Raw genomic sequence first — 15,713 nt, 5'->3', positions numbered from 1 at the left:
CACAGCATCAGCTTTTATCATAGATATTAGCACCCTAAAATAAATAAATATATCCACTGTATGAGCTAAAATATCAATCTTGTACTTGCTGTCAGACAAACTTTTACTTTCTGGAGTATGCTTTGATTTTTTTAATGCTTAATTTCTTTGTTGATTGTTACATTCTCTGTTTGTGTAGAAACTAGCAATTGTTTCATAGTTTTATGAAACATTTGTGCATTTTTTAATTTTTTTTAAATTATGGGTTTGAGTTTCAGTTTTGGCTTTTAGTTCATTTTATGCATATCCTAATCAGGACTGGACCTACAGTTAAAAGTGAGATCTCAACCACCATGTGCCTCCACCTTGTATCGAACCCAGGACCCTTTGATTACAAGGTGGTGACATTAGCACTATGCCATCTGGGATTCCCCAAAAGTTTTTATGGTGGAAAGAACTTCATTATCGACATACTTTGAAATTAACTGAAATTTCTTGTCCTTATCTACATTAGCAGTGTCATAACTTTCACACTACATTTGAATATTGAGATAACCATTTCTGTGAGAATCGTGCATAATTTGTAAGCTGGACAAGAAACTAAATATGTAGTGTAAAATGTTAGTACCAAATATCAATTAAATGTGAATAATAAAATTGTTATTATTAAGGCTCAGAAGTTGATGACAAATTTTTTTTTTTCTGAGCCTTGAAAACAATGCTAAACCTGTTATCAGTGTGTTTCCCTCTGAGCCTTGAAAACAATGCTAAACCTGTTATCAGTCTGTTTCCCTTCAGTTAGAACCAGAAAACATTAATTTTATTTTGCATTTTGCATCCTTTTTGACTTTTAGGTCATTTTTCAATCTTTTGCAGTTTTTATTGCATTTTTCTACATTTTTGAGGCTATTTTTTCTCCTCCCCTGTTGTTTCATGCATTTTAAATACATTTCCTAGCATAACTTACGTATTTAAATTTCCTGAGATTGTCCTTTTAAGCAAGTTCACCATTAATTGAAAATAGTCATTTATTGTGGTAAATTTACTTTTCCTCCAGCTAACTTAAAATACTTTGTGCGAAGCTTACTTTGAGGTTCCCTTGGTGGCCTCAATTATCGCTTTAGTCTGTGGTTTTAAAGTAAAATTAGTCACAATATTTAATATGTATGTATGTATATATTGAAGTGCGAGTGACTCAATTTATAACTAGGGAATCTTAGAGTCACAAGGGATGTAACTAATTATGCAATGTGAGAGGTTTCATTTTGTAATGATCAATTGCCTTATTTGTCAGGGAGAAGAAAGAAGAGGGTGTCAGAGCTGATTTCTCTCCACACTTACCTAGATCCGACCGAGATGTTGTTAATCCATGTATTGTCCTTGGTTCGAGGTGCAACCTACTGAGGTGTCACGCACCTTAGGTTATTCGTGCCTCGAACTACCACGATCCCGCACTCTCTTATCTTTACGAATTCTTAATGCCGACTGAGAGCGAGTTTGACCTTGCAGGATGTTTTCTACTCATTCCTTAACCTTTGTTCTTACCTTTCGATGAAAGGACAAAAACCTCTATCCTGAGTGGAAAATCCCCTACAGGAAATGAGGGTGGAATGTCATACACAGCGGTATGCAGCTTTGTCAGGAAATATCGGATCGTTGGTTAGAAGTGGAGAGTTGGAAAAGCATAACTTTTACAGATTCGGCTCTGCACCTCTCTTCAATATATATCATCGGATGTACACGAAACACAAGCCTATTTCCCGATACTGGCCACTACACAGAGAAACCTTGTGTATTTTATGTAAACTTGAAGTAAAAATAAAGAAAACTATCCCGCGGTGGCTCAGTCAGTAACGCGTCTGACTACCATGCTAAAGGTCCCGGGTTCGATCCCCAGCCGGTTCAAAACCGGGAACTTTTCTAACGGAAGCAGCCCCGGCATCCACCCAGCGTCGAATAACATAGGTACCTGTGGGAAACCCTGGGGGGTAAAGGCAGTTGGGGCATGGTGCTGATCACATCACCCCCACTCGCGACTGGATCAAGAAAGTGTGGGGCGTTATGCCCACACCCTCTATACGCCTTCATGGCATGGTGCTAAGCACAGGGGAACACTTTACCTTTTTTTTTTAGCACTTAGATAATTGCTTTTATCCCTTTGCTTCAGTAGTTTAAACCACCAAACAACAGGTTTTTTAAAATTATTCAACTACTTTCTTGTATGACAGAAAAAAACTTCTTACGTCACTTGCTGGCAACATACGTGTTGAAAACAACAAAAGAACACACAAACAGCACGATAAAAATATGAAATATATAGGCCAATGCAAGAGACCCATCAAAGACTGATTTGCAGACCACATAGGACAGGGGTTCCCAAACTTATTCGTTTCACGGCACCCTTAGTATTTCAAGATTATTTTCTGCAGCACCCAAGTCAGAATGTAGACCTATCTAACACTTGCAATGCTCAGTTCTGTGGTTAGGTTGCTTGTCTTAAGTTATGAAATAATGCATATTTCAAATTCAAACCTTTTATATGTAAAAAGTACTAAATAAGCACATGTTTGGAGCAATCATCTAATTGATTGAATAAATTGGAACATTTCACGTTGCCCCTTTAAGCCAGCCATGGTGCCCCAGAGTGCTGTGGTGCACACTTTGGGAACCAATAACATAGGATACATCTGCAGGAAAGACAGTTCTTCCTGTTTGGCCAAACATATCATAGAAACCAATTACCACAGGATGGTGTTTCCGTTTCGGCACAGGCAAATGGAAAAATAGAACGGGATGTTTTCATGATCAAAAACTCAAATAATCTTAATGACAATTTATGTGGAAATCTTGATGGTATAACACAGTAAAACTTAAAAATCAATCTCCCCCAGCCAACAATCCCAACACTGCAAGATCGCAACAACATCTTCTGGCAGGCACAGCAAGTAGTGCCAGCAGAACTTCAACCGCGTCCCTTTTGTTGTCTCTCGACCAGCCCTGATGATGATTCCGAGATGGAATCGAAAGCCTGGAAGAACTCCTAAAGGGCTTTTTATCGTGCCATTTGTGTGTTTTATGTTGTTTTTAACAAGTACTCTCTTGTAATTTGTGACAAATATAAGATTTCATTTTCAGAGCGAAAATAATTTTTAGGTCACTTTTAAGGTCATTATATGGGTCATTTTTGGACATTTTTAGGTCATCAACGTCTGAGCCCTAGTTATTATTCTTTAGCTTTGATTTTTTTTAAATTTAAGAAAAAAATTACATTTTTTTAAAAGGTGGTGGAGGATCAAAAGGTTAAAGTGCTGAAGAATTGGTCCACTTTTCTGAATTTGGAAGGAGAGCTCTGCATCAAGGGTGACATAATTGGGTAAGTTATTTCAATTTTCACATTGTGTAGTGTAGGCATTATTTATTTCATTTTCAATGGTAAACCCCTTGGCATGTCATGAAGTTTCCTATTTTTTGCCAAGCTCACGTTTCTTACTCAGGGAAAAATTTGAAAACAGGAGCAGTTACATGTTGCAGGATGAAACATTAAAAGTATTAAAGATTGTTGGGATGACCGATATAAAATATAGACTGATATCCATGAAGTACTGATAAAAATTTACTGATACCAGTACAGCGTAAGTCAAAATGATGTTCTCGATTTCGTTCATTTCTTATATGAAAGGTATTGAGCTTTTCTTGCATATGTAATTTTTTTATGGAATATAATCGCAAAAAGTTTTATTTTTTCTATTGCAAACTCATAGTTGCACTGTCGGCCACCAGGAGGCAGTTTAGTCACAGTGAGAAAAATGGCTATCACTGGACAGCAGAAAGCATTCTGTATTCTCAATTTACATAGCAATAAGCCTGTCATGCTTGTTCAGTGGCATTTCCGAACAAGATTTGGGGTTGAACCACCTTCTGGCAAGTCTAGAACTCCGTATTCAACAGAAAACTGTCTCGCGGAAACATCTTGACATGAAGCCATATCGTATACAGCTGGTGCAAGCTCTGAAATCAAAAGACTTGGAATTGAGGGCGTCTTTCTGTGCAAAGTTATAACAGTGCATGGAACAGAAAAGTCACATGCTGTTTTGCAATATGAACGCGATTCTCCAAAATGGAATGTCTTTTGTGCCATTTCGAACAGGAAGGTTTATGTGCCCTGACATGCTAGGAAGTGTGTGGCAGGAACTTGATTATAAACTAGATATGTGTCGTGTAACACGTGGATTGCACATAGAACATTTATAATGTGCCAGGAAAAACTTTTTGAGTTTTTCTATCTGTGTGTGTAATCTCAGTCATTTACGTATCATTACAATGAAATAAATACACTAAAATCGGGAACATAATTTTGACTTACGCTGTATTATACTGATTCGATATAAAATTCCAAATGGTCATTGAAGAATCTTTGGTTCATTGACCTCCTTAATAAATGTATTAGGGGTAGGACAAATTAATCGGTTCTCTATTGGTATCTTCCGATATAGGCACATCGATGTATCGGTAGAATTACCGATTATTTTACCTATTCGATATATCTATAAATATCTTATAATTTAGAGCAAATTTCTGCCATTTTGTTAATTTTTTTATGGATAATCTCCATGCCCTACTTTTTAAAAAGGTAAATGTCTAAATATGCAGCTTATTTTGCACTGCAGTCATCTGCACACATTTATTAAGCTCGTCAGTGAACTATTCAGGTTTTTCAAGGACCATTTGGAATTTTAGATCGGTCGGTAGAATATCGGTTATTGGTATCAGTAAATTTTATATCAGTACTTTATCCGTGTTGGCCAAAATTTTATATCAACCCATCCCTAAAATGTATGTTACCAGATGAGTACAATGCAATGGAAACAATTACTTTTTGAAAAAGTAGTCCATGGAGATTTCATGTTTTTATCATAAAAGTTAATAACAAACTTCCAGAATATTGCACTAAATTATAGGATAATTATGATATATATTGGATCAGTAAAATTACGAGGGTCACTATTTATATTTTGAGTCTTGGCAACACTGATTGAAGTTAGGCGCGATTTGACGTTTGCACGGAATCGTCGGGCATTATTGACCATAACGTACTTCAAATGTTTTGTCAATAGCTTCATTTGTGTTGTTTATGTTGCCTTGGAGATTGCGCGAGAACAATAAAATGGAATTAACTCGTGAACATTTTCGTGTGATGATTTTTTACGATTTTCGACGTGGATTATCAAGACAAGAGTGCATCGATCAACTTACTTCCACATTTGGCGATGAAGCCCCATCCTTTGCCACTGTGAAACACTGGTATAACGAATTTAATCGTGGCCGCCATTCGCTCACCGACGAGATTCGCGAAGGTCGTCCAAAATCAGTTGTTGTTCAAGAAAACATTGATGCTGTGCAAAACCTAATACTGCAAGATCGTCATGTGACATACTGTGAGATTGAGGCAACCATAGGCATTAGTTCCACCAGCATATATAAAATATTACATGATCATTTAGCTGTGAGAAAGGTATGTTCTCGTTGGATCCCACACAATTTGACAAAAACTCAAAAAGACGCTCGCGTCAATTGGTGCAAACAAATGCTCAATAAATATAATCGTGGTGCTTCAAAAGACGTATATAAGATTGTAACAGGTGACGAATCATGGATATATGCATATGAGCCGGAACGTAAACAGCAGTCGACTGTATGGGTGTTTCAAGATGAACCCAATCCAACAAAAGTTGTTCGCGCTCGAAGCACATCGAAACAAATGGTCGCCTGTTTTTTCGGGAAAACTGGTCATGTGGCAACTGTGCCTTTAGAGGAACATAGAACCGTCAACTCTGAATGGTACACAACAATTTGTTTGCCAGAGGTCTTCGGTCAAATACAGAAAACAAACAAACGCCGTCGGATCATTCTTCATCAAGACAATGCCAGCTGTCACACATCTCGTCTAACAACCGACTTTATGAACAGTCAAAAAATCGAATTGATGGGTCATCCGCTGTACAGTCCTGATTTGGCACCCAATGACGACTTCTTGTTCCCGAATGTCAAGAATAAATTGCGTGGACAACGATTTTCGTCGGCGGAAGACGCCGTTGATGCGTTCAAAAACCATATTATGGAGGTGTCTCAAGAAGATTGGAAAAACTGCTTTGACAAATGGTTCGAACGAATGCAAAAGTGTATTGACCATAAAGGAGAATACTTCGAAAAACAATAAAGCAGTTTTCAATGCCAAATTCCTGTTTTTTCATTGTTAGGCTCAAAATATAAATAGTGACCCTCGTATTGGTAATTATGTGTATACCATATTGGTTGATACCAATAGAGTACCAATTAATCTGTCCCATTCTTATTACATAGTGATATGCTAATGATCATACTACAGGGTGGACCAAAAGTTACAATACATAGCAAAATATAATTTTGTTTTTAAGTTTCCATATTTATTTATTTTTTAACATGTTTCTAATGTGTGTTCATCAATAGTGGGAGATACGTATTGCAAACCAATGGTAAACACGTAGAGCATATTATATGAATATACTTGCTGATTACCCGGCATTGCCCAGATATTTATTTATCTCAATCTTGACAGAAAAATAATGAATTCTAACTATAGTGTAAAATGTAATTAATTTTAAATGTGATTTTGAATGTCCCCAATTAGCTTAGCGACTCCGACAACTATGGATTCGACACTAATGTAGGTCATTTGTGGCATTTTATTTTTCACCCCCATGAAGATAGATGATGAACTTGGAGTTGAACTGCAGTGGGAGTCTCTCGAAAACTATGGATTCCATTCGCAACACAGCCTGAATGTTAGACAACCCGAGAAACACTATCGTTGTGCGGATTGCATAGAGTTAGGGATGTCTGTTTGTGCGCAATTTAATATCGGTGGTTCTCGATTATTTTTACATGTCACCCCTTCCCACCCCACCCATAGGGGTGCCACCCCCACAGTATTTCCAGATTGCAAGTGACACGCGTACCAAGTTTGGTTGAAATTGCTCTAGGCGTTCGAGAGGTATTGCTGAAGAAACAAGCACACAAACATTCATCCATTTTTATATACCGGGTGGCCAGAATTAAAGTTACCCAACTCAGAGCCCTCTGTAGCTTGTTTGAGGCATCGTAGAAATCTGAAATTTGGTGAATCCACTATGCAGACCATGGGGAAGAGGATGGCGATAAAAAAAAAGTTCAATTTTCCACCACCAGATTGAAATGTGGCCCTGTTCTTCCATGATGGATTGTACAAATAATCACGTTAAGTGATTTAGCTGAGTTATTAATTAGAAAGACATTTGTTAGTGGCTGAAAGTTACGAGAAAATAATCTCTCGTTCATTGCAAGATTGCAAGGTAGAGGCAAATCCATAACCAATTGGAGCAGTTTACGTCATTATTACAACCCATCATGGAAGTACAGCGCCACATTTCAACCTGGTGGCGGAAAATTGAACTATCTTTTTTATCGCCATCCTCTTCCCCATGGTCTGCATAGTGGATTCACCAAATTTCAGAGTTCTACGATGCCTCAAACAGGCTACAGAGGGCTCTGAGTTGGGTAACTTTAATTCTGGCCACCCGGTATATAGAGATTGTTTCTTATCACAACATATGTATTTTTCCTATGTATTGCAACTTTTGGTCCACCCTGTATATTAGCTGTATGGTTTTCTTATATATATAAATGGCTCCCTTGATTAAACATATTGTGTTACTTTTTTTTATTATTTTGTCTAATTCCTCTTCCATTTAAATTGTTTCAATGAGCATTTTATACTATTTTGCAACTTACTTTAATAGACTTGTGCTTTATTTACTTAGTTTTTCTCATGGTTGTGTTCTAAAACAAAATTTCATTGAAGCGCACAGATTCGTACATTTTATCAATTACTTCATTTTTTTTTAAAATTTCAGGTCAAATCAAGAAGTAATTTACGATAGCTGGATGACCTGTGAAATCTGCGAGAGGCTTAACAACAACACTGTCAAATCCAAAGTTGGAACTACATACAACCTTCATGGACCGATGACAACTTTTGGAGGTACAGTCACAAGCATGGCTTATTTTGAATCATATATGTTGCCTTGTTTGTAAATTTGGTTACTTTAAAATAAGTTTTTTGCTTGAACATTAAGACTGTGTGTGTGGTTATATTTTTGTTATTTAGCATCGTTTTTCTGCCACTTTTGGCTAATTGCAACAATGACGATCATTGATAAGGTGATGTTAATGGCTGGTGTCGAATACTTTACATTCTCATCCACTGAGCTGGCTTGCGGACTTGCAATGTGTTGCTTTGTTCTTGGTGGTTCTAACAAAATTGTACTGATTCGGCATAAAATGATAACTTGGATAATATGCATTCACTTCATTAAACAATGTAACCACCCACAAAATTTAATAACGCAAGATCTTCAATATTAAGAAGAGAAATTGAAAGTTTGAAAATTGCTATTTTTTTGTATTGTAACTTCAGATTTACACTTGCACCAAAATAACTTTTATTTTGAGTTAAGTTTTATTTCCTTCCTCGGGGCTGTGGTTATTATACAATATATATATATATATATATATACAAATAATGAAGGAGACAGTAAACACTTACCACACGAATAGAAATAATTCAATATTTCGCGCTCTGAGTCGCATTTTCAAGAAGGTAGATAAAAGATCGACGACACTGTGAGTAGAGGCACAGAATACTGACCGTAGCGTCTCTACGGTCAGTGTTGCCAGAAACAGTTGAAAGGAAACACGAAATACTTTAGCCAGTGTTTACTGTAAGGTGGGTGGGTAGTTTCGGGGAGGAGAGGAAAGAGTTACTGGTTGGCTAGGTTGAGTCCGGGGGGTATAGTGGCGTGCATGCCTGCTATATAGGCCCTTTCCCATCGCCTGCGGAAAGATGTGTCAGAGCGGGGGGGTAAAAGGTGGATGATGGCAACACGGAAGCAGTTATTGAAGGTGGTGTTATGGCTGTTGGTGTGGATGGCAACTGTGAAATCGGAGTTTTGGGTGGAGGAACGGTGATTATTTATCCTTAGATTCAAGGGGGTGGAGGTTTCGCCTAGGTAGAAGTTGCCGCAGATTTGACAGATGAGGGTGTAAATTAGGTTGGATGAGTGGCAGGTGCCCTTAGGGTGAAGGGTGAACTCACCTGCCGCTGTAGGGATCAGGAGGGTGGGGGAGGTGATGAGTATGGGGCAGGTCTTACATCTGGGTTTGTTGCACCTGTGGGCTGGGGGAAGGGGTGCGGAAGGGGTGGGGGTGTTTCGGACCAAGATGTTTTGGAGGTTGGGGGGGCGACGGAAGACGACCCTAGGTTTATCCCGAAAGATGTCTCTGGTCTCGGGATCACTGTGCAGGATGGGGAGGAGGGAGTGGAGGGATGTCTGATTTTCGTAATGTGAGGGTGGTATTGGGTGATCAGAGTTGGAGGGTTGGTTTTGGGTTGTTTGGTGCGGTTGTGGGAGTTGGCTCTAGTGATTTGTTTGTTGATGAGGGTGGAGGGGTAGCCACGGTTGGTTAGGGCTTGGTGCAGGCGTAGGTTGTAGTTTTGGCGGGATGAGGGGGATGAGTTGAGGCGCTGGCCTCTGAGGGCAAGGGAAAATGGGATGGCTTTTTTGGTGTGGTAGGGGTGTGAGCTGGAGTAGTGGAGATACTGGAGGTGGTTGGTTGGTTTGATATGTATGGATGTTTCCAAGTGGTCTCCCGCAATGTGGATGTCCACATCGAGGAAGGTCACTTGGTCTTTGGAGTGGAACCAGGTGAATTTGAGGGTGGTGAACTCATTTAGTCGGTTTAGGAATGTTGTGAGGGAGGGTTCGCCATGTGTCCAGAGGAGAAAAATGTCATCAATGAATCTTCACCCTAAGGGCACCTGCCACTCATCCAATCTAATTTACACCCTCATCTGTCAAATCTGCGGCAACTTCTACCTAGGCGAAACCTCCACCCCCTTGAATCTAAGGATAAATAATCACAGTTCCTCCACCCAAAACTCCGATTTCACAGTTGCCATCCACACCAACAGCCATAACACCACCTTCAATAACTGCTTCCGTGTTGCCATCATCCACCTTTTACCCCCCCGCTCTGACACATCTTTCTGCAGGCGATGGGAAAGGGCCTATATAGCAGGCATGCACGCCACTATACCCCCCGGACTCAACCTAGCCAACCAGTAACTCTTTCCTCTCCTCCCCGAAACTACCCACCCACCTTACAGTAAACACTGGCTAAAGTATTTCGTGTTTCCTTTCAACTGTTTCTGGCAACACTGACCGTAGAGACGCTACGGTCAGTATTCTGTTCCTCTACTCACAGTGTCGTCGATCTTTTATCTACCTTCTTGAAAATGCGACTCAGAGCGCGAAATATTGAATTATTTCTATTCGTGTGGTAAGTGTTTACTGTCTCCTTCATTATTTGTATTTATCCGCCCTTCTGGCACCATTTCTAACCCTATTCCTGTGTTTTTTTCCTATTTATATATATATATAGGTGGACGTACTTTTGGGCCAAGAATCCCCCCTCAAAAGCTAATCCTTCAGACATACATCCCAGTCTCCTCCAATTCTGCCCCCCCTTCCCCCCATGATCCCCCCTCCCTTCCCAACAACCACCCCCTCGAAAGATACATCACCTCTGTTGTCAACAATGTTTCCGACAGTACATACCTCCAAAACCCCTCTTCCCACCACAATCTAACCCCAGCCCAGCACCAAGCCCTCCGGTCCCTCCGCAACAACCCAGACATCAAAATCCTCCCCGCAGATAAAGGGTCCACCACAGTAGTCATGAACTCCTCTGACTACGTGGCGGAAGCCTCCCGTCAACTCTCTGATTCATCGACCTACAAGCCCACCACGGTTGATTTATCTACCACACACCTAGACAAAATTCGGGATTTTGTCCTCTCCCGAGGACCCCCTGAAGGCCTATCCAATTCCACCATCTCCTCACTCATACCTGACAACCCCCGCACCCCCACTTTCTACCTCCTCCCGAAAATTCACAAACCTAACAACCCCGGGAGACCCATTGTGTCCAGCTACAATTCACCCACTGAACGCATTTCAGCCTTTCTAGACTCTCACCTCCAACCCCTCGTCCAAGCCGTGCCCTCCTACCTCCGTGACACCAACCACTTCCTCAACATCATCCAAAACTTACCATCCTCACAACAGTTGATGTCACATCCCTTTACACAAATATTCCCCATGCCCATGGCCTCCGTGCCACGGAATCATTCCTTAACAGCCGACCCAAACCCCACAATCCCAGCACTCACTTCCTGATACAACTAGCCAACCTTGTACTTACCTGCAACAACTTCTGCTTCGGTGACCAACATTACCTGCAGATACGTGGCACAGCTATGGGTACCCGCATGGCCCCCTCTTATGCCAACCTGTTCATGGGCAGGCTGGAACAGGAATTCCTTGACTCCCAGCAACTGAAACCACTCCTCTGGCTAAGATTCATTGATGACATTTTTCTCCTCTGGACACATGGCGAACCCTCCCTCACAACATTCCTAAACCGACTAAATGAGTTCACCACCCTCAAATTCACCTGGTTCCACTCCAAAGACCAAGTGACCTTCCTCGATGTGGACATCCACATTGCGGGAGACCACTTGGAAACATCCATACATATCAAACCAACCAACCACCTCCAGTATCTCCACTACTCCAGCTCACACCCCTACCACACCAAAAAAGCCATCCCATTTTCCCTTGCCCTCAGAGGCCAGCGCCTCAACTCATCCCCCTCATCCCGCCAAAACTACAACCTACGCCTGCACCAAGCCCTAACCAACCGTGGCTACCCCTCCACCCTCATCAACAAACAAATCACTAGAGCCAACTCCCACAACCGCACCAAACAACCCAAAACCAACCCTCCAACTCTGATCACCCAATACCACCCTCACATTACGAAAATCAGACATACCCTCCACTCCCTCCTCCCCATCCTGCACAGTGATCCCGAGACCAGAGACATCTTTCGGGATAAACCTAGGGTCGTCTTCCGTCGCCCCCCCAACCTCCAAAACATCTTGGTCCGAAACACCCCCACCCCTTCCGCACCCCTTCCCCCAGCCCACAGGTGCAACAAACCCAGATGTAAGACCTGCCCCATACTCATCACCTCCCCCACCCTCCTGATCCCTACAGCGGCAGGTGAGTTCACCCTTCACCCTAAGGGCACCTGCCACTCATCCAACCTAATTTACACCCTCATCTGTCAAATCTGCGGCAACTTCTACCTAGGCGAAACCTCCACCCCCTTGAATCTAAGGATAAATAATCACCGTTCCTCTACCCAAAACTCCGATTTCACAGTTGCCATCCACACCAACAGCCATAACACCACCTTCAATAACTGCTTCCGTGTTGCCATCATCCACCTTTTACCCCCCCGCTCTGACACATCTTTCCGCAGGCGATGGGAAAGGGCCTATATAGCAGGCATGCATGCCACTATACCCCCCGGACTCAACCTAGCCAACCAGTAACTCTTTCCTCTCCTCCCCGAAACTACCCACCCACCTTACAGTAAACACTGGCTAAAGTATTTCGTGTTTCCTTTCAACTGTTTCTGGCAACACTGACCGTAGAGACGCTACGGTCAGTATTCTGTGCCTCTACTCAAAGTGTCGTCGATCTTTTATCTACCTTCTTGAAAATGCGACTCAGATCGCGAAATATTGAATTATTTCTATTCGTGTGGTAAGTGTTTACTGTCTCCTTCATTATTTGTATATATATATCTACATATTTATATGTATACCTACTTTAATCAGAAGATAATATCTAGTAGCAACTAAATTCACAATTCAGTCAATCCACCTGTTTTTCTGCAAGAAGAACAGCCAAAATAAACAAGGGTTCAAAATAGAATACCAGACTGTGAACATGCCTGGAAAATATCAAGCCACCGTGCTACATTTGGGTTACTTTCGGCAAATGAAACTTAAACTTTTAATATTCATAATGGAGAGACAGAAACTCAACTCAAAACAATGTCTTTGGATAACTGCATTCTCTTTTTTTTTTTCAAAACCCTGAAAAAAAAAAAACAATAAAACCCTCTTGGGCCCATTCTTGTTCTGCTTTTTCAAATGCACTACAGTCCCGTTTAACCGAATTTGATAGTACCGATCGTGCTTCGGTTGAACGAAAATTCGGTTAAACCGGAATAAAGGTTTTTTGATATACAGTATGTCCATTTTATTACGTACAGTATTTTGATATGTATACAGTACAGTATTATGATATACAGTACATAGGTATTCAGTCTGTAGACCTAAACAAAAAGCCTACAATAATACGTAGTCATTTAACTCAAGAACATGAATTTCAGCAACATTAAGGCTCTGGTACAGATAGCCGTACGACTAAAACAATAAAGTTTATTTCAGCTTGTGAAAAAAAAATTGATATTTTCTTTTGCTTAAGATTAGATGAACGCTTCTTAGCGATTTGGTTAATCGGGATTCGGTTAAATGGGACTGTAGTGTGTATGATGTTGTTGGTGTTTTTATTTTTTGTTTTTTTACCCTGCTTCTTCTGGTAGCATTGACAAGTGTAAAACTACAGGTTAGGGAGAAAATTAAGGTTCCTAAAACCGCTGTTGGTTACTTTGCAATACAGAATAAATTAGTAGTATATAATTGAATTATATAATTAGTATAAGTGGCCGCGGTGGCTCAGTCGGTAACGCGTCTGACTACCATGCTCAAGGTCCCAGGTTCGATCCCCGGCCGGTTCAAATCTGGGAACTTTTCTAACGATGGAAGCGGCCCCGGCGCCCACCCAGCGTCGAATAACATGGGTATCTGGGGGAAACCCTGGGGGGTAAAAGTGGTCAGGGACGTGATGCTGATCACATCACCCCTACTCATGACCGGATCAAGAAAGTGTGGGGCATTACCCCCACATCCCCTATACGCCTTCACGGCATGGTGCTAAGCACAGGGGAGCACTTTACTTTACTTTTTTTTTAATTGAACAGTATTTATCTTCATAAGATATTGTCTTGCCTATTTATTTTGCTACTTGTTTTCACATTGCAGGAATTCCACAGTATGTGTGTGATGCATTTGAGCTAGGGTTCCCTAGGAACTGGAGGAGAATTATATCAAAGTGGAAAGATGATAGGTCTGCTGTTCGCTCTAGTTTAACTCTTAATGGTGCAACTAGCAATGCATGTGGTGAGTAACAGATTGTATTTTTATCAAAATAGAATAGTAACGTTGTCGCCTTGTAATCAAGAGGTTTAGTACCCGGAAATCACTTTAAACTGTGGGTCCAGTCCCGATTAGCCATTCTGTGTATAAAGTGGACAAAAATATACTCAGTTAGAGTAGCAAGTACAATTTATTTTTAAGTTAACTGTAGCAGATATACAGTGGATCCCGATTTTGATGGATTGTACATATTCCCACATTTTCCCACATACATACCAATGTATTAAGAACTGTGTATGTTAACCAGAGATAATATTGTACTTTTTCAATTTTTGACATGGGCAGTGGAATCTCCATTTTATGTTTTTCAGGGGACCAAGTTGATACTTATAATTCAGGAAAATGTAGAATTTTCTAACACTTGCTATGTTGGGACCATCAAGATTTAATGTACATATAATGCAGGAATATGTAAAATTGGATCTCCACTGTAATTACTATTCATGTCAAAATATGTACCCCAAGTACATATTTTACTTCAGTGCATAATACCAGGACCATAAAATGAATATTTTGATGACTTCTGGCCAGTAAAAACATAGAATAATCACAGGTAAGGAGGCTTGAGGAAATAGGTACATTTTATTACTATTAACACAGTAGCGAAATAACATCTTATGTTCTTTCGTCATTAATTCTGCCATCTATCAGTAAGAGAAGGCAAAACTGTTAAAAATTGTACAATAGTGTGTATGCAGTTAGATATAGTCCTTTCTAATATGCACATAACAATGTTCTTGAACAAAATTAAATTGTTGACTTATTGTTTTGTATGCTCTGCTTCAGTGTTTCTTGAACCATTTGTAGACAGTTTTATGTAGTAGTCTGCACTATCTGAATACCCTTAACTTGGCAGGACTTGCACTCTCCACTAAGATGTAAGGATACGGGCTGGGTAAAAAGTGCCCGGACAAAAAAGTCCTCTAAGACTGAATGTTTATTTGTTTTAAAGCCTGTAAATAATAATACCTTCAATGATTAACCTAATTTTATTAAGTTTGAACATTTTCATTTCATTACACACAGATAAAGTTGAGAAAAGGTGAGGAAAAGATAAGACGGTAAGACGAATGCTCTCTGCCATAATGCAATGATTACTTTTTAAGTCTGAATTTTAATTGTTTTAAATCGTGTAAATAGTAATACCTTCATTGAGTAATCTAATTATATTCATTTTTAACATTTGCATTGAATTACACAATTGATAGAAAGGAGAGAGAAAAAAAAAAGAACATGTTGAAATACAAAACTGAAATGTATGAGCTCACGTTTGGTGAAATTACCCAGGCACTGTTTCTGCGGCCCTGCGAGTGGAACAAACGAACTAAGTAACAGTCGATTCAAGGTCCCCAAAACTCGGGAGAGTTCACTGGAAAGGTACCGAGAAGAGTGGCCTCATACACTCATTGGAAGTGATCAAAAATTATATTTCAAAATCAGCTAGGTAATTTTTACCCATATGCCC

General features: G+C 40.2%; 1 protein-coding gene across 1 annotated transcript in view; it reads left to right on the top strand.

Moving 5' to 3' along the window:
• The window catches only part of LOC146003500 (uncharacterized), a 133,891-nt gene that overhangs the window by 63,509 nt on the left and 54,669 nt on the right, over positions 1 to 15,713 (top strand). The window contains exons 10-12 of the mRNA XM_083141789.1: positions 3,261 to 3,352; positions 7,908 to 8,035; positions 14,075 to 14,212. Coding sequence (XP_082997915.1) covers positions 3,261 to 3,352; positions 7,908 to 8,035; positions 14,075 to 14,212 — 358 coding nt within the window. The remainder of the gene's footprint in view (positions 1 to 3,260; positions 3,353 to 7,907; positions 8,036 to 14,074; positions 14,213 to 15,713) is intronic.

Source organism: Lepisma saccharinum, chromosome 20 (genome assembly GCF_977018435.1).
Source record: "Lepisma saccharinum chromosome 20, izLepSacc3.1, whole genome shotgun sequence".
NCBI lineage: Eukaryota > Metazoa > Arthropoda > Insecta > Zygentoma > Lepismatidae > Lepisma > Lepisma saccharinum.
The sequence above is the reverse complement of the archived record's forward strand: the minus strand, read 5'-3'. Positions and strand labels throughout refer to the sequence as shown.